General features: G+C 28.9%; 1 protein-coding gene across 5 annotated transcripts in view; it reads right to left on the bottom strand.

Moving 5' to 3' along the window:
* Nucleotides 1-24,929, bottom strand: part of Rbcn-3A (rabconnectin-3 alpha) — a 518,724-nt gene that overhangs the window by 52,053 nt on the left and 441,742 nt on the right. For all 5 annotated transcript variants that reach the window (XM_075371055.1, XM_075371080.1, XM_075371085.1 and 2 more), the window contains 2 exons: nt 23,091-23,215; nt 12,740-12,896 (listed from right to left, as the gene is read on the bottom strand). In XM_075371055.1, the coding sequence (XP_075227170.1) occupies nt 12,740-12,896; nt 23,091-23,215 (282 nt within the window). The remainder of the gene's footprint in view (nt 1-12,739; nt 12,897-23,090; nt 23,216-24,929) is intronic.

Below are 24,929 nucleotides of genomic sequence, written 5' to 3'. Positions count from 1 at the left end.
TAAATTAAGTATAAAAGAGGAAGTAGTCATACTGACGAAAATGTGAAGCGCATTTGTTTTCTTAACTCAAGCATTGCATGAACTAAAGACTTGTATAATGAAATTAACGGCATTGGATGAGATTTAAGGTATCAAAAAAATTCATACTGGTGGGAACGAGTTCCCATGCTTTTTTTACAGAATAAAACATCTCCACTACATAATTTCTTGACAGGAGAATATTCCCCGCCACACAATTGACAAATGGCGGGAACGAAAACAAGCAGTCTGGTACTTGTTCAGATCTTCTTCCAAAAGATCCACCCCCCTGCCTGACAGCCAAATGCAGCTTGATGAGACAGCTGGCCATGGCAGAACAGCTGACTGGTAAGGCTGGCACAGTGGAATCGGAAGTTACGGAGCATAAGGAAAAATTAAAATATTTTATTTTAAATTCATTTATTGGAAGTTTATTGTGAGAAAACCAAAGGGCTAATAAATAAAACCATTTTGGATTTTGGTAGATTCTAAGCACCATTATCTATACATATTAAACCACAAATGATGTGGTTAGTCCATGCAACTTTCTTGCTGAGAGACTGCTTATTTGAGAAACAAAATCAGGCCTAATACTAACCATGCCGTATACTATACTATACTTTATGAACAAAATTTCACTTTTTCAATCTCCCACACTAACTCATCTCCTGGTTTTTAGATAGGAGTTAACAATCATGTGCTGGTCCTCGAACACTGGCTCTAAGTAATTTTTCTAACTTTACTGTGAGGTCGACAGTGTCAAATACTTTCCTTATATTAATATATAGCTCTGCAATATTATTTCAACCTTAATTATTTAAAATATTAAATTTTACCCATAAAATTATTCAATACAAATTTGGTACTCATATTCTTTTGAAACTTAAACTGGGTCATAAAAAAGTTAGCTTTGTTAAAAAATGCAACATCTTAATTTAATAATCTTTTCTAATAATTTGGAAAAAACTGATATCAGAGATATAGGCCTGCAAGTTTAACTGTCTGTTTCATAGTCATTGTTATTAACAGGAATCATATTTGCTAACTTTAAGGAGTCTGGATCTTTGTAGAAATGCTAGTGTTGAAAATTTCAATTAAAATGGGAGGCCTTAAAGAAACATCTCAGCTTTACAGCTATGCATCTATACACTAATGCAAAAAGAGTAATTTAATAATTCACAATTAGTGACAGCTAAATCTCAAGCGGTAATCATATATTTGACTTTATTAGAAGTAAGGTTCAAGTCCGAGGAGGCCAAAATAACAATTCCTGAAACCTATAAACAGTAATGATTTTATATTTCTTTATAATACACAGAGCTACTTCTTCACAAGTATTAACCCAGGTTTTTTTTTAGATAAGTTCTGTTTATTCTAGCAGCAACTTAAATAGACTATAAAATCATCAAAATTTTGATTCACACTAAATATATTTTGATAAATAATCAAATTGGCACTATTAGTCAGAAAGCTACATTAATCTCATCAATGCTATTCAAAATTCTGAAAATCATTGTAAAAAAACTCTATTTTGTAGCATTACTATTAAATTTGATTATATTTTATAACCACATTAATACAGAAACACTCATATGAAAGGGTAAACAACTCTAACATACTGGAAAATATTAAAAGAAAATAAAGATTGATTCAGATCTTTAAAAATATGCTGAAAAATAAAAATCAAAAAAGACTACTCCAATATGGCTGAGTTGTTACGTCATTCATGTACAGCAATTCAACACAGTATGGATGAATAATTCATATTCATGATAAGAATAACATAAGTAAATAAATATAACTAGAACAAAGGTTCCAAATTTATTAAGGAAATTTATCAAGTCAGTAGTGAAGTTTTTATCTTTGCATGTTTATCCAATTTGATAATGATTAGTAATAGTTAAATTATAGATAATAATTTAAAGTTCCAAATTATCATTTGCCTTGATTAACACAAATATATGTGTTCCCCCATACATCCAATGTTTGCACTTGCATAACTTTTAAAAAAGTACTCATAAAAAAAGTGGGGTTTGTTAAAAAATGTAACAATTTTTAATGTAATTACACGTCAAATAAAAAACTATTTTTTATCTACACACAACTCTTCTCAAGAGAAAAACAAAAGTAAAAGATTATAGTTACTCATGGCCTTTACAGTATATTTCATGAAATAAAAAACTGTTGTAACAACACAACTGTTCTCAAGAGAAAATCAAAATTATAAGAAAATCCAATGTTATTAAGGTGGAATAATGAAATATATACTTTACTATTGACTGAATAAAAAATAGAAGAGAAAACATCACATAAGCAACAGCACTTACATTACTTTATAATTAGCTTATAAGATCACCATCATCAATATTAATCAAACATTAATATCTATTCATCCTCTTCCTGCTTATTTTCACAATGTTGGTGTCATCAGTCCCATATACTCATACTTCCAGTTGATTAATTTTTTCTTTATGATGAGTTCTTAGGAGTAAATTTTTTTGATGTTTTGTCAATGAGACATTAATGAATGAGGTTGATCTACAGTTAATCTGATGGGTTTGGTCCAAAAATGTTTACCATGTTTCACAGTTAGAATTTTATCAATATCCTTCCAACCATCTTAGTAATAATAAAGGACAGTGGATTCCCTGGAAATGTTTTTAAGTGATGACAGGCATCAATACTAGTTTTTTTGGATGTTTATGGAACCACTCTGAAAACATTTATAAGAGTTTCAGAAAAGCTTTCCTTATTGTCTTCTAGAATACCATAAAATTTAGTTGCACTGGCTATATTGTTCAAGGCCACAAACACCACATTTTTAAAATACTGGTTATTTCTTTTTCTAAGTTGTTCTTATAATTTTCACAATATTTTATATTTCCAATGTGATTATCAAAATTGATTTGAGTGTCATTCCTGCCTTGCCTAACATTATCACTCTAACATTCATAGTTTTGGAGTACCTCTATTCTCAAAACACTTTTAGCATTGAGTCTTCCTGAGTTTGGATCGTAGAATAAATAGTGAAGAAGAGGCCATGACTGTAGGGATGGGGAGTGGGAGGAGCTTAACAATGCTACTTATTCTACTATTTCTCTCAGAAAGACTCAGTGCTAAAAGTATTTTTGAAAATGGTGGTACTCCAAAATGCCTCAATTTCAAATGTTTAAGTGACAATGCTAGGAAAGGCAGAAAATGAGATTCAAATCAACTGACATTATACTCCATTACTTCAATTTCAACCTGTTGATTTTTTATTAAATCTATCTGATCATTCAATAGCTAGATTAGATCACTCATTTTATCATGGAATAACAACATTAAATAGATCCCAATTCAGCTTTCACACTCTTTAAAACATCAAAAAAGTCACTTTTTTAAGTCAATAATAGTTTTTCACATCTTCAAGAATAATTGGTTTGTGAAACATGTTAAAGTTGTTGATACACATAGAATTACATATATGCTCAAATGATTACAACAATTCAGCAACGAACCACATCACATCCTTCTCTGATACAGTTCAATAGCTAACTGATATTCATCTCATATTATCACCATATTCACCATTACTAAAAGAAGAACTATACTGCAACTGGTACTTTAGCTAATGAATAATAATGAAAAAGTAGTTATGAGAATAGAGGTACTCCAAAACGCATCAACTATTGCCTTGAGCAAAACTCAAATTGTCTAATTGTTTAAACAGGGCAACTATTACATTTACACATTTAATTAATATGTGTTCTTTTCTACACAAACTTCTGGTTTTTAAAAACAGTATTCTTATTGTTGCACTTTTACCTCCTATTAGATTATTTTCCTAAACTATTCAATTACTATACACTCTTGTACCATGCTTTTTTGTTTCTGTGTCTTTAATGAATGTTTTTCTCGAGTGTATTCAATATAATTTATAATAAACAGCAAACCACTGGAAAATGTATGTTTCAATCCAAAACAGTAGTTTAAAAGAATAAATGTTACATACTACGAGGGTAAGTCAATTATTATCTGCAATTTAGTTACATTTTTTTGTTTATGTTGGTAGTACTGTTATGTTGCGTAGATAACGCATGCGTGGTCTAATTGTTGTTATGCCTGTGCAGGTTTGATGTTGCTAGGTTAGTTCCATTATCGCTGCCCTGCCATAACCATGGCTGCTCCGCTTTCTGTTTGCATCAAAGAAGAGCAACGTTCATGATCCGTTTTTTGTGGTTGGAAGGTGTATCAGGGGCTGAAAGTCATTGAAGACTTTCGGTACAGTACGGGAACAGTGTGTTGCCGCAACGGAGTGTCTACGAATGGTTTGACAAATTCAAAACTGGTCGCACAAGTGTTATGCACAATGAAGGTGCCGGACGACTGTTCACCACCACAAATGAGGAAAACATTGAGCAAGCACACGTCATGGTTTTCTTAGACAGACGAGTAACTATTGATGAAGTGGCACATCATCTGCAAATTATTCACGGTTCTGCCTACAAAATCATCCACAACAGACTTGGGTTTCATAAAGTCTGTGCAAGATGGGTCCCAAAGCAACTCACACAGTTGCATAAACAAACGTGCTTGGACAACTGCCAAATTTAGATTGCTATGTTAACGAATGGGATATCTACTCAGACAGAATCAGACGAAACATGGATCCTTCATTACGAGCCAGAGAGTAAATGGCAGAGTATGGAATGGAAACATCCAAATTCGCCCTGCAAAAAAAGTTCAAGACCCAACCATTTGCAGGAAAACTGATGCTTACGGTTTTTTGGGACTCAAAAGGCTCAGTACTAGAACATTATGAGAAAAAGGGCACGACAATAAACAGTGCACGTTACTGAGAGATGCTTACTGCCAAGCTGAAGCCTGCAATTCAACGCAAACGCCGAAGACTGCTGTCGAAAGGTGTTGTGTTGTTGTACGACAATGCCCGTCCACATAATGCTGCTCACACTGCTGAAACACTCCAGAAACTCAACTTTGCAGTACTGGCTCATCCTCCTTATAGTCATGATCTTGCCCCTTCTGATTACCACTTGTTTGGTCCACTAGGAGGCATTAAGGGGCCGTCGATTTAACTTGTACGAAACAGTGAAAGAAGTGGTGCATTCCTGGCTCGCAGCTCAACTGAAAATCTTCTTTTATGAGGGTATCAGGAAGCTTGTGCAACGATGGACCAAGTGCATTGAAATGCAAGGGGACTATGCTGAAAAATGATGTACATGTAAGTTTCCTATTTGTATTGCAATAAAATTTATTACTACACTGCGGATAATAATTGACTTACCCACCTATATGAACTGTTTCAACCCAAAGGCAATGTTTCTCTCTGAACCATCCTCACCTTATATAACAGTGGGAGATATATATGAATCAATAAAGATACTCCGTACCACTTCCTTCTTTGTAATCCACTGGCCCTTTTTTCTATGTCACAAATCATCATGCTCCTCTTACTTACGCTTGCAATAGTTATTTGTCTATCTAAGTAGATTGTTTGTCTAAATTCTCTCTTAATTGAAAACAGTAATATTAACTACCTCAAGTGAAAATATTTATGTGAAAGAAACTTTTTAGCAGACAAAATGTTTTTAACAGCTCATGTAATTTTACTAGAATCTGGATTTTCACACTAAAGTAACTTGGACATTACAGCAGGTACAAGACCATTCCTCATTTTTATAATGAGGAAATGCGTATTTTTTTACTTTTATGACGTTAACAGTGATGTTTTAAGTTTATTAATGAAATCTGTTCTTGCTAAAACAGACTCAAACCTGAACCACACTGAACCTTTATATCCTCTCGCAGTGATTTAAAACAAAAAAATAGTAATATAAAATAATCACACAATTTTTTTTAGGTTTAATTAAAATTTTATACTGAGAACTAAAACAAAAATAATAAAAAAATTGAATAGAAATGGGCAATGTTCTTTTTTTTACATCTATATTTTATAAATTGCTACAGCCTTAAAAAGACTAGCAACCATTTTTATTATGAGATAATTATCACATTAAAATGTGTGAGATTTCTGATTTAAAGTATTAGTTTAATGTTGTGAATATTTAATACTAATAATAAAAATAAAGTATAATTGCATTAAAACTATAACAGAATTAAAATAAATAAAAATTATAAAACAACTACAATAAAAGTAACTTTGCTCTGCATCTGTACAATACAAAAAAAAAAAAACAAACAACAATGTTAAAAAAAAAAAAAAATACATTATTCATAATCTAAGTTCATTAGCACATTAGACAAGAAACCTGTAGTTCTTCAAATATCAATCTGAAAATGACAACAGTATTATTATCCAGTAATATTTACATCACAAGCGAAAAGTAAAGCATACTCTGTTTCATCCACAAGGCCATACTAAATCTGTACTGACAAAATCATGGTAAAACAAATTTTAAAATAAGTAGAACATTTAATTTACAATAGTAAGCACTGATGAATTAAGAAACTGAAACATAATTAAATGCTTAATAAAACAAGTACAAAGATAATTTAATTAAATATTATGATCAAATTAACACAAAATGAGTTTAAAAATAATACAGTAATCTTGTTAGAATCTCATAAGAAGTTGCTAGTAATATCTAAATAAAATGCCATAAAGTCAAACTAAAATGTTAACTGTATACGTAACTCTTTCTTTTACCAAATTATTTCTTAGGCAATGCCTTTTTTTATGTTAAATTAAGCTTTACAATTCTGAAGAAAATGTTTTTACTTTAATATGTTGAACAAGACAGCAGCAAACTGCATCTTTTACAACCTGATGGTTCCACAACATCTTATGGGAGTAGTATTCTGAGATACAAAAGGATAAAAGAACAAAAGGCAATAATAAATACCAGTAGATACTAAATAATAAATATCAGTGGTAATAATAAATACAACTGATCAGTAAGATAATCCATGTTGGGTGCAGCGACATACTGACTGAGTAAACTGTTCAGTCAATAACCCTGTACTAAATACTAAGACTTAGATGCAATATGTATATTGACCATTACTTTTTATTACATCTAAATATTAACACATAATATTAAAAAGAAAAAAAAAGTGTTGTGAATGTAAATAACACTAGTATATTGAAGACATAGACCAATTATAATTTTAAACTGATTTTGCTTATTACCTAAATATAAAATATTAAAAAAGTCCCAGCAATCACATTTTCATGTTACTGTATTATTAATTGCTAACCTTCAACCATGATTTAATATTTTTGCTACGTTGCAGTTGGCAATGCTGCAGGTTAATGCTAAGGGTAGTGGAATGTTGTCTTTGCCTGTATTTACTACTAGTAGAGATACAGCCTTTGTTCAGTATGTTGTGTATTTTTAGTGTGTTGTGTGTTTTAAGTACATATTACTTTCAAAATGCTATGTTTCACCATAAATCTTGTAAAAATTCACAGTATAAATTTTTTTATGTTTATGGATGTTTTGTATTAACAAAAGAAGTGAAAACAACTTTTTTTTCTGTATTTTGGAAGTAAAATTTTAATCAGAAATCTATGTTAACTGTGTTAACTATAACTACTCTAGTGTAAGCAGATATAAGGCAAAAGAAGTTCTTTGCCATATGAGTGGTATGACTTACTAATCATTATTTTGATGATTGTTACTTTAGTATTACGAACAGAAGAATATTTAAAAATACAAAAACACAAAACTGAATATGCCATCTGCACTTAAGATTGATTTCTCATGGCCAAGACTTATTGACATGAACTTCACCACTAAAGTGGGAGGATTGATATTAAAATTTCAAAGCTTAATGTCAGTGATGATACACGAACAGATAAAAATCTAATTTCTTTGAGAACACTTGTTACCTACTTAAAGTCTTCAGATATCCATCCAGTTAGTCCCATTTGTCTGTCAAAATTAATTAAATGATTTAGTGAATGACTTTTGCCTATCAAAACATAAAAAAAATAGTCTGAATTTGGCTCTAGATTGCAAGAGTGGAATATGTTATCAGATGGAACAAGCATTATATCCTTCAGAAAAAAAAAGTTGCTTTCCTATGAAACGGAAGGTTCTTTTTATATATATTTTGGTATTGATGGATTAATGACTGAACTAGAAATAGATTATAAACCTACAGAATATTGGCTTTTTATCGATTTATCTAGATATAATCTAAAATCAGTTTTACTCTATAATGGAACAAGAATCTACTTCAGTTTATTCAGTTTTGGCGAAAAAAATCTGATGACAAGTTTTAATTCTGAATGAAATTAAGTAAAAACAGTGTAGGAAAGTTTTTAGGAAATTTGGAGGTTATAAAATATTAATGGGCCTCGAGGTGGGTTTATAAAATATTGCTGTTTTCTTATGGTTATAAGTTGGTAGATCAACACAGAGCAGAATTTTGTAAAAAAATAAGGCTGGCCAAAGGAAACTTCTTTTGAACCATGTGATCAAAATATTCTGTATGCTTTGTTAGTGAAGGTGGTAAAAATGTTTTTAGGCAACAAAAAGAAGAAAACTACAAAACCCAAGTACAAGAAGTTTTTGTAAATCCTATACCAAGCCATAGGTTGTTGCTAAAAAATAAATTTTCTCACTCATATTTTTTCCAGAAAATCTTGACACAGTTAATGATGTAAATGGAGAGAGATTCTACCAGAACATTAAGACAATGGAGACCTGATGGCAAGGCCACTGAAATCCAGCAATGATGAAAGATGTTACTGCTTTGTAAAAATAGATGATATTTGACTAACGCAACGTTACCATGTTTAATGTAAATTATTTTCTTTTTATGTAGCCTAAGATATGTTTATGTAGTTGAATAAATAGTTATTTCATGATTAATAAAACAAGTATTCTGTTTATTATCATTTTTTTATGACACAAAAAATATCACTGATAACAAAAAAATTACATGTTTAGCTTTTTTTTTTTTGAAGCAAAATCAATTAAACAGGGATAATCTCATTGATGTTACCAAAAAAGAAGTTTTTTTTAACCCAATGTAATTAAGCAATTTTACATACCTGTAACAATGTTTGTTATCAAACTTACAAATATGCTCTGATAAATCTTTCAGTATAAGAAGCAAATAATCCTGTTTGTAAGCATAATCTGAATAAGCCTTTTTACAGCAAAAAGGATAAAAATAAAATTATTATTTTTGTTCTGTATAATGAAGAGTTCGACTGAGGATAAAGACGTCTTGTATGTACAAAATATTTTAATAACATTGATACCAATCAGTGAAAATTTATTATTAGAATAACCAATAAAAAGTATCTACACTATAATCCAATTAGCTTATAGAGAAAAATAAAAAATGTTGTGTTTGTGTGAGCGAGTTCGTCATGATTCTGCTGATTCACATCCTGTGATCAGTGCCAATTCACAACGCGGCCATACCTATATACAACACTATAATCATTACTCGCATATTAGTTACCATATATAGTAGCGAACAAATTAATCCGAACAAAGGGAAATTTTGTTCTGTTGTAGGGAATTTTCATTTTGTGGTAGACTACTTGCTGTTTGGTGTTTCAGGTTATGTTATTAGTTCATATACAAACAGAATTAGTGGTGTTTATGCTTTTATAATTCATCGTTAATTAATTTTTTGTGACCTTGTGAGTTTCTGTTATAAGTTTGTTATTCGTTTCTTGTTAATACAATGGATATAACCCCACGAAAGCATTGAAAATTGTTGCTCTGTCCCAACACACACAAATGACTCAAAGACAGATTGCCAGTGTGTGTATTGTGGGGTTAAGTACTGTAAATTAAATTGTGAAAAGGTTTAGGGAAACATGTTCCAACTCTCCAAAGAGAAAAGGAAAATGTGGATGGAAAAAGAAAACCACGCCGCCTACACAAGATCGATTATTAATAAGAAAAAGCGAAATTAATCCACAATTGTCAGCTGTTGACCTTAATAGGGACTTGAGAGCCAGTGGTACTAATGTTTCTGATAGACTTTGTAGAACATTGTTGGCAGTAGGAGGGACTGCTTGGTAACCTAAAAAAAAGCAGTTACTGACACAGGTTATGAAGACAAAAAGACTTCATCAATAGGCAAAGGAACATAAAGACTGGACTAATGTGGAAAAAAGTTATTTTTCAGATGAGATCATTTCTTTGTCCAAGGGGAGAAAGTAGCCTACATTCGTAAGTCAGCAGATGAGAAGACTACTACACCAGCACACCTGCAACAAGCTCCCAAACACCCAGCCAAAAACACATTTTGGAGATGTTTTACATATGAAGGACCAAGAGCACTTATGCCTGTGGATGGGATGATGAAATTGGACCAATGCATTAACATATGCTAAAGAAAAATAGTATAACTCATATTCCAACAAGACCTTGCACCATGTCACATGTTAAAGAAAGCAAAAGAGTTCTTCAAAAACTAAAATATTTGAGTGCTCTCGTGGCCAGGAAACTCACCCGACCTGAATCCCATTGAAAATTTATGGGCCATACTAAAAAGAAGACTTAGGAAAATGAGTTGTAGCACAAAACTTTCCTTATTAGTTTAGTGAAACAGGTTTGGTTTCAAGATAAAAAAATCACTGAACTACCTTAGTGGAATCAATGTCAAAGAGGATTAATGAAATAATCAAAAACAAACGAGGACACAAACTAATAAATTTAAATTTTAGTAAGTTTGACTATTAAATATTTTTTCTTTTAAAAATAAAATTCTGTGTTCAGATTAATTTGTTACTGTAATTATTCATATAGTATAGTCATGTAATCAAACATTTATATAATGTTATGTATTCTCAGTTGATCTTTCCATATGATTATTCTTTTGTTCTCATTTTCAATTCTTGTGTTTCTGTTACTTATTTATTTACTCTAATGTTATTTAAAGTTAATATAATGCAATTTTTTTAAGTTTAGTGGAATGTGAATGTATTGTATTTCAGATTTGTGTCTGTACGACCTGAGCTATATCATTATTTTGACACCATGTCTGATACAGATTCAGCTGATAATAGTGCATAATTACTGATGTCCCCTCCAAAAAAAAGGCAGCTAAAAAAATCCTTAAGTCATGCTGAAACGCCATCATCTTAAATGCTTACAAATGCGAATTACAGAGTAATCCAATGGCGTTGATTTTGGATGTCATTAATAAAACTGTCAATATAAGTGAAACTTGTGCTGCTTCAGTGTAAAATGTGATTCACAAGTAAAAATCGACTAATGCATTATGGTCTCCTAAGAAAACAAAATCCTGTAGGTTAATTGAAAAAAAAGTTGACAATTTTGATAAAAATGCAATTCGTAAAAAAGTACATGATTTTATTTTTGAAAACAACTGCCTACAAATTGTTAAAAAAGTATGAATTTTAAGTAGGAAAAATGGGGCCAGGAAAGAGGTTTAATTGACAGCGATGATATCATTATATGGCGAAGACATTACCACACTGAAATAAACAAAATGAGGTAAGAAGGCTATAGAATATGTTATATGGGTGAAACTTGGGTCAATGTAGTATCAGAAAATACTATTTTTAAAATATATAATATTAAAAATTTATGCTTAAAAGCCATTGATAAAATGAGCCAGCAGGAATGGAAAACTACATAAAACACGTAGACTGTTGAACCAAATTATTGGAAATTGGATAATGTAATAGAAAACAAAATTGAGCCTCTCGTTGTATTTATTACTACTGACAGCACTACGGATTTCTTGTAATCGGATGACAAAAACTAAATTGAATTTATTATTTATCACAGAAATTTAATTAAAAATATTACTGAACTTTTACTGAGGACAATTGACAATTTCATAACTCTTAAAAATCTCAAGGAAACTATGTAACAATAAACAATGTTAATGAATAAAACACAGAAGTAAATAAAATAATTTTATAATAGGGTTATCAGATGCGCCGAAAGAGGTAAGAAATACTTATTGATCATTAACAGTCTTAATTTATTTAAATTTAAAATATATACATAATTTTTATAAAATATAATATCGTAAGATTACCAAATATTAACGTTGTATTGGAATTTTCAGGATTGGGATATACATCGCATCAATGTAAATCCATCGATGCGATGCATTGATGCATCGGGATTTACAGGAGATGCTTGTGAACTGTACGTCTGAATACTACTATGTGCATTCTGTTTACTTGAACACAAGGAATTAATATAATAATAATAACTTAGTTTAACTTCTTATTTTCTCTTTTAGTCTCCAGGACCATCATTAGTCCTGGAGAGGATGAGACCATCATTGCTTCAGAGGATGAGATGAAATGGGAATTTTATAAAGGGTGAAAATGCCATGCCTGACCAAAATTCAAACCCAGGACCTCTGAATAACTTAGTTTAATTAAAACATTAAAATTGGTGGTATCAGTTTCATACAATTTCTAAAAATGACAATTTTGTCAAATGATTTCAAAATAATTGTATTGATTTCAGTATCTTTGGGCATATATAATACTGACTAATCTGCAATCAAATTTGTTTTCGGTACATTAGACTGTAAAAGTTATAACTATAACTTTTGTACATAATTATGGAAATAAGATTTTTTGTTGGATATTTTATCCCTCATCAAATGTTTTAAATATGTAAATTTCAATAAAGACAAATGCAAGATATTACTGATAAATAAATAAATTATTAAAATCAAATGAATTTAAAAAAAATATAACCTTATCCATGAAAATAAATAAAGGCACACATACCACAGATGCACCTCTTCCAGTCTGTCCTGCCATACCAGGCTGAGGGTTACTGGAGTTATTCTGTAGATTAATTGTTCCAAGAGGTTGAGAAAGCAATGGTTTATCACAAGCAGTCTGAATAACTAGGAACCCACTAGCTGGCAGTTGTTCTGGTTCTCTGAAATAATACACTTATACTAAACAATACCAATCAGACAGATAAAATAATTGCTTTTATTTAAATATTTACAATCAGAATGGCAAATAACATTGTAATTGAGAGAAATGATAGACAACTGGTGAGATTACAGATGCTATTATTGTACATTAAGAGAACATTGCCCAAGGAATCTTTTTTACAGATTTAAATATTATTAACATAGTTAGCATATGTTACCAGAATATGATCTCAAATTATGAAATTTGAATTTCAAATTATTCATAAAAAGATATCCTTTTACATTGCTATAGTTCAAAGTACATAAAAAAGTTACTTTATATTATTAAATAAAATTTACAACTTTCATATTTTTTTTTGAAAATTCAATTTTTTCAGAAGTAATTAAAGCTTTCAGTTGAAATGGCTATACATGCATAATACTTGAATGAGAATCGAAAAAACAAATTAACCATGCAATGAAGAACATACATCAAACCATGTGTAGCTACAATGGGCAGATTTCTGCGACAGAAAACATAAGACAAAATAAAGTACTTATTTTTTATCAAGTCCAAAATGGTCAATCTGCATTTTGTATAGAAATTTGTTTGCAATTTTCATGAATTCTATAAGCTATTTTGAACATCCAAATAATTGGACTTACAACTAGTTAAATTACAGTTGAAGTTAAAGTGTATGAAATAATAACATTAGTCTGCTTTAAAATTTCAATTAGCTTGATACAACACATATGAATTAATGCTGATTATGATGGTTTTATTACACAAAAGAGTTTCCAGGAAGATATGAAGTTACAGAGAAAAATTATTTACTCTGTATTGCAATTACTATTTCAGTGTTTAAACAAAATATGTAAAGTTGAATAAATAAAACAAGTTGTATCAAAAACAATGTTTTCTTAAAGTAATGTAGTACACTTTGGATACAATATGTAAATCTTATGCAGATTTGCAACAAGCTTTCAACTAGTTCACCAAACCTACTAGCATAGAAGCAATTACTGCAGTAAAAATCTGTTTAAAAACATTTACAGAATAATTCTAAATGTGTTGTGTGTAAAATATCTTTAAAAATTATAAACATTTTTAAAGAGATTAAGAGAAACAAAGAGAAGAATTATGATTAGTGTAGGAGATAGGCAACTATAATAAAGATACAAAAGGAAAGGCAAACTGCAGTACAGTAAAAGGAAGAAAGACAAAAATACAGCTTGTCTCCTGTATTTTTTAATTTTTATGTATAGAAAGCAATATAATATCTTCAGGAAAAATTTGAAATAGTCCAGGACAAAATAATACCATGGAAAAGATAATAATATTGTTATTTGACTAATACTGCGAACAATTAGATAAAGTTGTGTGAATAGTATAGATTTATTGCTAAGGCACAAATTCAATGTGAAAGAAAAAATAATAAATTTTCTTAATTAATACATTGCAACTGAAAGAAGAGTTAAATATTAAGATAGGATATACCATGAATGAGGAAACATTTTACATAAACATGGAAGGCCACATTCAGCTTCAGGAATAGTGAAAAGGCCACATGAGTTATATAATTACTGGTGTAGCTGTGATTTTTGTTATTTTTTTTTAAACTAATGCCCATAATAAACTAAAATAAATAAAATATGTACTTAAGTAATAGGTAGAGATTAATAAATAAAAACTTTTCAAATCTCTATTTAAATTGACATTTCTAGATTTATTGTATTATAAATTAAACATTTAAGTAATTGGAAACAAAGATTAATAAAATAAATGTTATTTAATGAAATTTTTGAATTGTTTGTGCTTGCAAGTATCAAATATTTGGTTCTAGCTTTGTAACTCGCAGCTTGTGTTGGTCTTCTAAATGAGCATATCTGTGTATTGTTAAAAATTAACAATTTTTAATTTGTTCATATATGAAAATGTTGATTTGCATCAGTAAGTACTTCCAAAGCAGGAAAGTAAACAGCGTGCATATTGGCGTAAGTGTGGGTATTAAACTGCATTTTTCCAAACTTCAAATTGGGTCTTTTTTAGTATCAAAAAGAGATTTCATAACATTATCTTCTCCAAACTCAACTAGTTCCATTTATAGTTCTTTGGGAACTTCTGATATCAATCAGATGTGGTACAAAAGCTAGTTTCATTACAAGAGTACGTTCTTAAAAATCTGAAAATCTTTCTGCATATTCTTCAATTAAGGAATCTAAGACAGCTCAATGAAGGCTTTATGTTAATATTTCTGTTTGTATAAAATTTTTAATAACTTTGGAAAATGTACTCAGATACATCTGAGTGAGAAAAAAATTTTTCTCTCACTCAGTGAGAAGAACTTAAATTAAAAAAAAAATGTTTAAGTTTTGAAAAATTTTAATTTTTTTCGAAACGCCAAAATTTTTTCCACATATCTTATATGTGTTTAGTTTTACCTTGTAAGGAAATATTTAAATCATTTTGCTTTGCCATAATATCAAACAAAAATGAAGTGTTTCTACAAAATTCTTCATCTGATAAGTTGCACGGTTTTTCTTGTTCCTAATGAAATGTTAAGTTATGTTATAAAGTTAAAATTTTAATCAAAATTTGACTCCTTGATAACCAGAATAATAGGGTAAATCCTCCTTTGGAATAATCATCACCTGACATAAGCATGTTTCGGAATTCAAGAAGATGCATTGCATTCACTTGAATAAAATTAACAATTGACATAACTATCCAGAGTATCATGTAAAATAGTTGTTTTAGTGCAAAGATTATGCAGGTGCAATATACAGGGGAACGATATTTTTTCAAAATTAAAATTTTATTTTTTAACAAAGAAATGAATCCTTCTAGTTTGCATCTCATGGAAGGTGCACCATCTGTGCTTACACTGACCAGATTATTCAAATTTAGTTTTAACTGATGATATATTTCTTTAAAAATGTCAATTCCATGAGTTCTTCCAGTGAGTGTATCCAATGCAAGTAGTTCTTCGTAACAATTAAAATCGTCAGTTACCGCATAAATAAAATACAACACTTGAGGCGAGTTTGTCTTAAAGAAATAATCCTGCTTCTACTTTATATTAAATGTTCTGTTTTCTTCATTCAACTTTCTTTTTCGAGAATGATGGGTGATCAATGAATTATTAAACTTTTCATTTAAACAACCGTAAGCACAAATCTATCATGGAAAATCCATCACATGAATGACAAATAATCAGAGATTTTAACGAGAAAAAAGGGAAAAACACTGGTAGTAGAAAGAATGAAAAACAATATGAGAATAATCATGTATGATGGTTTCAGCATTGTGATTATAGCGAAGCAGGCCTAATGTGTAACTCCTACTGAAGCTCGCATACTCACAAATCAGTGTTTAGTGAACTCTGAGATGAAGGCCTATTCAATGACAATAGCTGGGCTGTTTATGTATTTTCGTGCCAAACCAAACATAGTCAAATAGTTGTATCCTAGTATGTACACCTTCATTTCACATTTTATTTAAAATCTACACCATGTCCACTAAATGAACTGATTTTCCTGAACTTATGAATTATCCCGATGTTGCCATTTCACCCATCAGCCAGTATTTAATAGGTCTTCACTGTCATATTACATCTGCATGTTTCAGTTGATAAGTAATATTACATTTCAGTGGTAACTCTGATCAAGTTCCCCACCTCTGGGATATACCAATATATAAAACTTTGAAGAAGAAGATAAACAGTATTCAAGAAGTCCAATAAAAATAGAACAAGGATTAGAGTACATTAAAGAGATAATTATTTAGGAAGAAATAAGTATATGTTGAGGCTAGATTAGCATTATAACACAAACGAATGAGGAAATGCACTTAACCAGTCAAATGAATGAAGACAAAAAATAAATCTTCTGGTAGCCATTTTGGACAGCTTGGCCTGAATCAAACATACTACACTACATATCCAAAGGACAAATAATAACTATACTAAGCATATAATTGCCAGTTTTGTACTTGATTTTCAATATTTATAAAGAATAATATTTAACTATCAGATACTAAGAAGTAATAAAATGCTTAGAAAAAACTGTCAGATAAAATTGTTATTTGTTTTGTCTTCAGTCATTTGACTGGTTTGATGCAGCTCTCCACAATTCCCTATATAGTGCCAGTAGTTTCAATTCGGTATATCTCTACATCCTACATCCCTAACAATTTGTTTTGGATATTCCAAACGTTGCCTACCTGCACAATTTTTCCCATCTACCTACCCTCCAATATCAAAGCGACTATTCTAGGATGCCTTAATATGTGGTCTATAAGTTGTCTCTTCTTTTAACTATATTTCTCCAAATGCTTCTTTCATCATCCAATTTGCCACAACACCTCTTCATTTGTCACATTATCCACCCATCTGATTTTTAACATTCTCCTATAGCACCATATTTCAAAAGCTTCTAATCTTTTTAATTCCTTGTACGAAGTAAAAGAAATATTGTGTCACAATAAATTTCTGTTTTCAGATTTCAATGGAAATATCAATTTTGACCATCCCTAAATCCAATTTGATTAGTTTCAGTGTGAAGTCTGTATGTATGTATGTATGTATGTATATATGTATGTATGTACGTACATATCTCGCATAATTAAAAAATGATTAGCCATAGGATGTTGTAATTTTGGATTTAAGACTTTTGTAACATCTAGTTGAGCCTCTCACCTTTTGATTGCAATCGACTGAACCAAAAGTGTCCAAAAAAGCCCAAAATCCCTAAAAATTTGGTTTTTGGATTTTTTCTTAACTGTAGTAATAAGCCCTAATTGAGAGGCTTTTCAACAATATATCATAAATGATACTTATTTTCATTGGTTCCAGAGTTATAGCCAAATAAAATTTTAATTAATGAAATATTTGGATCTTACAAGGGAAGGCACATCGGTTTGAATAAGACTTCATTTTCTTCTTTTTTTTTTAATTTACTTTTTTAACTTTTTTTTAATTTAAATATATTGATATGTTAATAATTATTAACCTGTGATTGTATATTTTTTTACTAAATAATAATTATTCAATAATAATAAATATATGAAAAAAATCAGAAGTTATTAGGGAAAAAAAATTTTATGTACTATTAAAAATATGTGTATGTAATTTAATAGGCATTATTATATGTGTATATGTAATAGGATTTGGTAAAACATTTGATTATTTAATATTAACTGAAAATTATAATTTAGAACTGTATTATTTTTGGTTTTTCTAGTTTAATTTTTTTTAATTGTATTTAATTATTCCAGAATTTCTGTTTAATTTTATTATCTACATTAAAGTTAACTACAGAGTGACTGAAAAATAGACCCTCACAAGAACAAGAACACTGAGGCATACATGCCCGATCTTTAATAAATTGCAAAAAATTCTTATCTTTTAGTTCATTACTCCTCTGATATTGTTGGATAGTATTCTCCCTAAGTTAGAGTTGATCATCATTTCGTTTATTTGTTTTTTTTGCCAAATTTAATCGCTCTTTGGTTTGATTTAATTCTTCTGCTCTTAATTTGTGTACACGTTCTCTAGTTTTCAAATTATTTCTCTCTTTATATTTATCATCTTCTCTTAATCTTTTTATTCTTTGTTTGGTTTTAACATTTTCTTTCTCTTTATATTTATAATCTTATCTTAATTTTTTTTATAAAATAATTTAACATTCTATTATTATCAATTTCAAATGTGAATTAAAATTTTCATTGTAAGAATTTAATTTGTTTAATACTATTGAAATGTTCATTGTTTATTACTGGATTATACATAATGAGAATATAATCAACATACGTGTCCAAATTAAAACTTTATGTGAATGAATAATGTGCCATGTACTAATTTATTCTAAAAATCCTGTAAATATATTTCTGACATAATTGTTGATAGTGGAAATCACATAGCTGAGGTATTTTTTTTGTGTATAATATTTGTTGTTATATTCAAAATAGTATTGTTGATATATATTTCTTATAATAGTGATGATACCTTTAATAAATTTTGGTTACGATTTAATCTATTTTTATTTTTTTAATGGTATGGTCTGTAGGTAAGCTAGGATACATGTTAAGCTATGTCATAACTTACCATTCTAGTGTCTTTATTTACATTTAAGCTATTTAATTTATTTACTAATTTGTAACCATTTTTTATATTAAATGTATCAGGTAAATTCATTTCATTTCTAAGAATTTTATCTATTATTATGGATATAATATAACAGGGGGCAGCAGATTTAAACTAATTAAATGTTGCATTGGAAGGTTTAATTATGAATTTTTGCTAGGCCAGTTAATTTAGGGGCAATTGGTTCAAAAGAATATAATCTAGAACAGTATTTTAAATTATTATAAATAAAAACTAATCTGAACTTATTTATTCAACTTTTTGTTACTTTTAAAAATTTGATAATTGGGTCATTTATATACACGTCAAAAATAAACCACCAAAACAGAAACTGGATAAGTTAAATTTACCATACTAATTTCCAATAATTGATTTTAGCAGTATCCCAAATCTTCAGTTGATTTTGAATTCTATAACTACATAAAAGCATAATTCTTTTAATAATTTGTTATTTTATTTTAAATTGTTTTCCGTTTTGAAATTTTGAACTGTATTATGAACATATATGTAAATTTTTATGTCTAGTAATGGAATGATTTAATCTTTGAAATGTAGTATTTTCCTTTGTTCTATTGTCATTATTGTCAACTATTAGATTGTATTTTTATTGTTCTTTAATTAAATCATCATCTTTGAACGTGATCTAGTGGTTCATCATTTTATACTTTTGTTTATATTTATAAATGCAATATTTCTTGAGTATTCATTTTTGTATTCATTATTTATTCTTGACTATCCATTTTGTTATCATTATTACATACTTTCAAAATCTGTAATTATTTTTGCAATCAGAAATATTTTAGTTTGTTTACATTCTAGCAAGGACAGGTAGAAGGGAAAAATTGTGTAGGCAGGCCACGTTTGGAGTATGTAAAACAAATTGTTGGGGATGTAGGATGTAGAGGGTATACTGAAATGAAACGACTAGCACTAGATAGGGAATCTTGGAGAGCTGCATCAAACCAGTCAAATGACTGAAGACAAAAAAAAAAAAAAAAAAAAACATTCTAGCAAACAATAAATATACCTCTTTTTTGTAATAATCATTACAAAAAAATAATGTGTAATAATCTATAAATCTTTTTTTAAATGATTTATTGGTTTTACCAGTAGAAATACTATTATTTCGTTACACTTAATTTAGTTAGTATGTTTCTCTTAATTATTTTTATTAATGTTACTTTTATTTATATTATATAAATTTTATTTTTTATATTTATTTTTATCATATAATATTTTTTCTATTGTTTTACTTGAGTAATTGTATTTTAAATATAGACTATTATTGATCTTTACATTTTTTTTTTGCTGTTGTATTTTAGTATAATTATCTTGGTATTTTTTATTCTGCATATTATACATTTTTTCTGTAATTTCATCATCAAAACCATTAATTAGTGCTATTTGTTTTATTTCATAAAGTTAAAGTTTATTTTTATTGTTTTTTGTATAACGAATAGCTCAAAATACCATGTTTTTAAATATATTCATTTTTTGTGACCATGGGTGGTTAGAATTTAAATGTATTGCAATATTATTTATTGTCGGTTTTCTATAAACTGATGTTTCTATTGTACTGTTTGTTTATTCTTATTTCAATATCTAAAAAATGTATTTTTTAGTTATTTTTTATTTTGTATGTAAATTTTAAATTCTTATTCTAATTGTTAATTTTATTTAAAATGATCAAATGCTAATTATTTATAGTTGGGTTATATATGACTAAATATCATCTACATAACTTATCTACAATAATATTTGGTGTGTATTTAATATGCCATGAACTATTCTACTTTAGAAATCTTGTAAAAATAATATTAGTAATATTAGATCATTAGAATATTTCAAATATTATTAAATTCAGACAAGACTAATACATTAATTATTATGTACAAATACAAATACAGAGAATTTATGAATATTTACACTGAATAAAATAATTTAAAAAAATAAATAAAAGACCTAACAAACAGATATTTAAGGAATGGAAAGATATAATATCTAAATATAAATAGATATTTAATTATGATAAATTAAATTACCATTCAAGATTTTATTCCTATATATCAAAATCCCCAAAATGGCCTACCAAAATTACATAAAATAATTAATCCTATAAGAACTTTAATAGATTTTATAACAGCAACTGCATATTTAATACCTAAAAAACTTAGAATGAAAATAAATCTTAACCATAAACATAATGTAAAAAATGGTTACGAAGTCATAAATAAATAAAATTCTATAATTAAATTATGACACTCAAAATTGGCTTAGTAATGGAATCACATATATCTGCTATTATGTCTGAAATATTTGCACAAGATTTTGAAAATAGAATAATTCATAGCATATTAAATACACACCAAATATTATTGTAGAGAATACCAAGAAAGTTATACTAAAATGCAACAGCAAACAAATAACACAAAGATTAATAATATTCAACACCTAAAATACAATTATACAAATAAAATAATAGAAAAAAATTATCATATACGTTGATAAAACGTATATGATAAAAATAATTATAAAAAAGCATATAAACCAAATAATAAGAGGTATATCTAATGTAGCTGACCATTTGTTGAAATGCAAACAAAATAAAATATTACTTATTACAAAAATAATTCAGAATTTTTGGAAGTATGTAATAATGATAAAAAAGTGAATATACTCAAGAAATATTACATTTATAAATATAAACAAAAATATAAAATGATGAACCACCAGATCACATTTGAAGATGAAGATTTAATTAAAAGCATAGTAAAAGAACAATCTAATAGTCGGCAATAATGAAATAGAACAAAGGAAAATACGTTTTAAAAATTAAATTTTTCCATTCCTGGACAGCAAAATTTACATACACATTCATAATAGAATTCAAAACCATGTTGTTAAACAATTACTCAGAGACTTCAATGCTCAACTAGACAGAGAAAGAAGATACTGCAATATGATCAGAAAATGGCCAGCCCAAAAGAAAACAAAAATGGACAGACCTGTCACTCTCTGCAGAAACCAAAACCTAATCTTGAAAATCAAGAACAAAAACACTCGTTTCACACTCACTAGTAAAAATCTCACAACATGAAGATTTTCAACACTAGAAAGGGCACAAAGATCAGAAGTATGAAAAAGTACTCATACGACCGCAAAGCCCAAACAGTTCCATTGAAGAGACTTGGATGGACTGACTAAAGTGATCCTTTGCGGTCATAAAAGATAATAGTAACAATAATAAAATTCAAAATTTCAAAACAGAAAGCAATTTAAAATAAAATGGCAAATTGTTAAAAGAATTATACTTTAATTAGTAATAGAATTCAATACCAACTGAAGATGTGGGTAGGTGAAAATCGATTATTGGAAATTAATATGGTAAGTTTAATTTATCTAATTACTGAGTTTTGTGGTTTGAATATCAATAATATTAAACTTAAATAACGCAGTGGTCAATATGTTATGAAGTATTTGTATTTTCAAAAAAAAAAAGTTTATATATATATATATATATAATACACATAAAAACTATTAAAATTGTTTTTTTGACTTAACTGTTAATTGGAATTTTCCACAAAAAATATTGTTGAAGCAATTTAATCATTAAAAAAATTCCTTGAGGGATGAAGTACTTGTTAAAGATAATAGCAACATTTTCCCAGCAACAGAAATGGTTTGTAGTCTTATTTGGTATAATTTTTATCTCTTGGATTTTCCTTAAACTATTGAGAGCAAAGTTTTACAAATGACATAAAATATCTTTTTCTAGCGATGGATGATGCAACCTTCAAACATTTGCCAGCAAAAATTGTTCTGAATGTTTTTATCAAGAGAAAGAAGTTTTACTTTAGGTTAGGTTAAGATTTTGACCTTAAAACTTCCAACAAAAATATTTCCATCAAGTGTGGTGATAAATTTTTCCAATTTATAGTTCATTTCTTGTTTCTCTTTATACATGACATACATGCAAACATACAGAAAAATCAAATAATTGGCTAACTTGTTTCTGTTTTGTATGAAAAGTCACACATAAAAAATATTCAAAACAATTCAAAAAATACATACTTATTAAGATTAATAATGTCAAATTCACATTCATCTTCTAACCAGGAAGGAAGTTCTAATAACAATGCTATATCCATTTCTTGCACTTCTCTGGGAGTGGCTAAAGCAAGATATGATCCATTAACCTGTAAATATTTTAATAAATATTATATATTATTTAATATTATTAATTATTTTACTTTAAAAAAAGGATGAATAATTATGCATGCTGTATGCTGTAAATAAAATGATGTAAGTGATCTTACATGAGAGAGTTGGATAAACTAAGTGCACATACACATTATAACTTCAAACAAAATTTACAAGGAAACTCAACAATGACTTACATGTCTACCTCATAAATCTAACTGAAAGAACTCAGAATGATTTCTTTCACATAAAAACATGATTAAAAAATTACTATTTCTTAAACTCTAATTCATTTCATTTCATAAATGGCCAATTTTTATAACTTCACGGTTAACAAATATACAAGGTGTGTTTTTTAAGTACGTACTGTTTTGATATATCATTTTTGCAATCTGTTGGACTGCTACAGATGCCATTACCAATGTTAGTCTTTGTTTACTCCTGTGCATGTTTAAAATGCCTATGACTGTAGACAATGCCACCGATTGTGAAGTATATGCTATAATCCATTTCTTAAATGCAAGAGGTATGAAGTGGTAAATTCATCAACAGATCAGTGAAGTATACAGGAATAATGCTGTCTGTAGTGAGAAAATGAGTTAGGGTATTTAAAGAGGACCATATAAATTTAGATGATGTGACACACAATGGGTGTCATTACTAATGATCTGGTGCAGAAAGTTAATGGAAGGGTGTATGAAAATAGACAATTTATGATTTCATCACTATGTAATGAATTTCCTTTAATTTCATGAAGTGATGTCAAGTAAGTTTAAATTATTATAAGTTATGATCACACTGGGTACCAAAAATGCTGATTGAATTGCACAAAAACTAACATTTAGCCAGTGCTTTGAATTTTCTCATAACATATAGCAATGAAGGAGATCCATTTTTTAGTCAAATTGTTACTGGTGACAAGACATGGGTGTATCATATTATAAGGAATCAAAACATTAGTCATGGAATGGAGACACCCAACATTTCCCAAGTAAGTGAAGTTCAAGCAAACAATGCCAGCCTGGAAAATAATGTGCACTGTGTTTTTGGGATATACAGGAGCAATTGGTTGTTGATCTTTTGTATTGGGTGAAATGATAAATGCAGAGACATATTGGAGACCTTAACTAAACTGCATTGCACAATCCAAAACAGAAGGCATGGCACGCTGAGTATGGGAGTTGTGCCGCTTCATAACAATGCTTGGCTAATGTGGTTTTTCACACCCAAGATTTCACTGCTTCATTTGGGAACAAATTGATCATTCACCATAAATTCCTGACATGGCGTCCAGTGACTACCACTTGTTTCTGTACTTATCAGCACTTTGATGGTCAGTGCCATAAGACGATGACGATGACAATGTTAAAACAGTCATTCAGCAATGGTTGTCTTCTCAGGGAACAGATTTTTATGAAGCTGGAATGAAAAAATTCATCATACAATACAAGTGTCTTAATGTAGGTGGAAATTATGTAGAATTGTTGATTAAGAACCAGGTTTACAGGTGAATATAAATTAAAAAAAAAAGATTTGCTTGTTTTTTTATATCAAAACAGTACTTAAAAAATATGCCTTGTAGGCATTATCACTAACTACTGACAACGTATTACCTGACTTTAAAAGCTTACACTTGAGTTAATTTGTTAAGAAACTCAAGTGGAATGACTGTACACATGCTTCAAACATCAACTAATACAAGAATATAAC

This window comes from Lycorma delicatula, chromosome 1 (genome assembly GCF_047948215.1).
Source record: "Lycorma delicatula isolate Av1 chromosome 1, ASM4794821v1, whole genome shotgun sequence".
NCBI lineage: Eukaryota > Metazoa > Arthropoda > Insecta > Hemiptera > Fulgoridae > Lycorma > Lycorma delicatula.
This window is presented reverse-complemented; position numbering and strand designations above follow the sequence as displayed.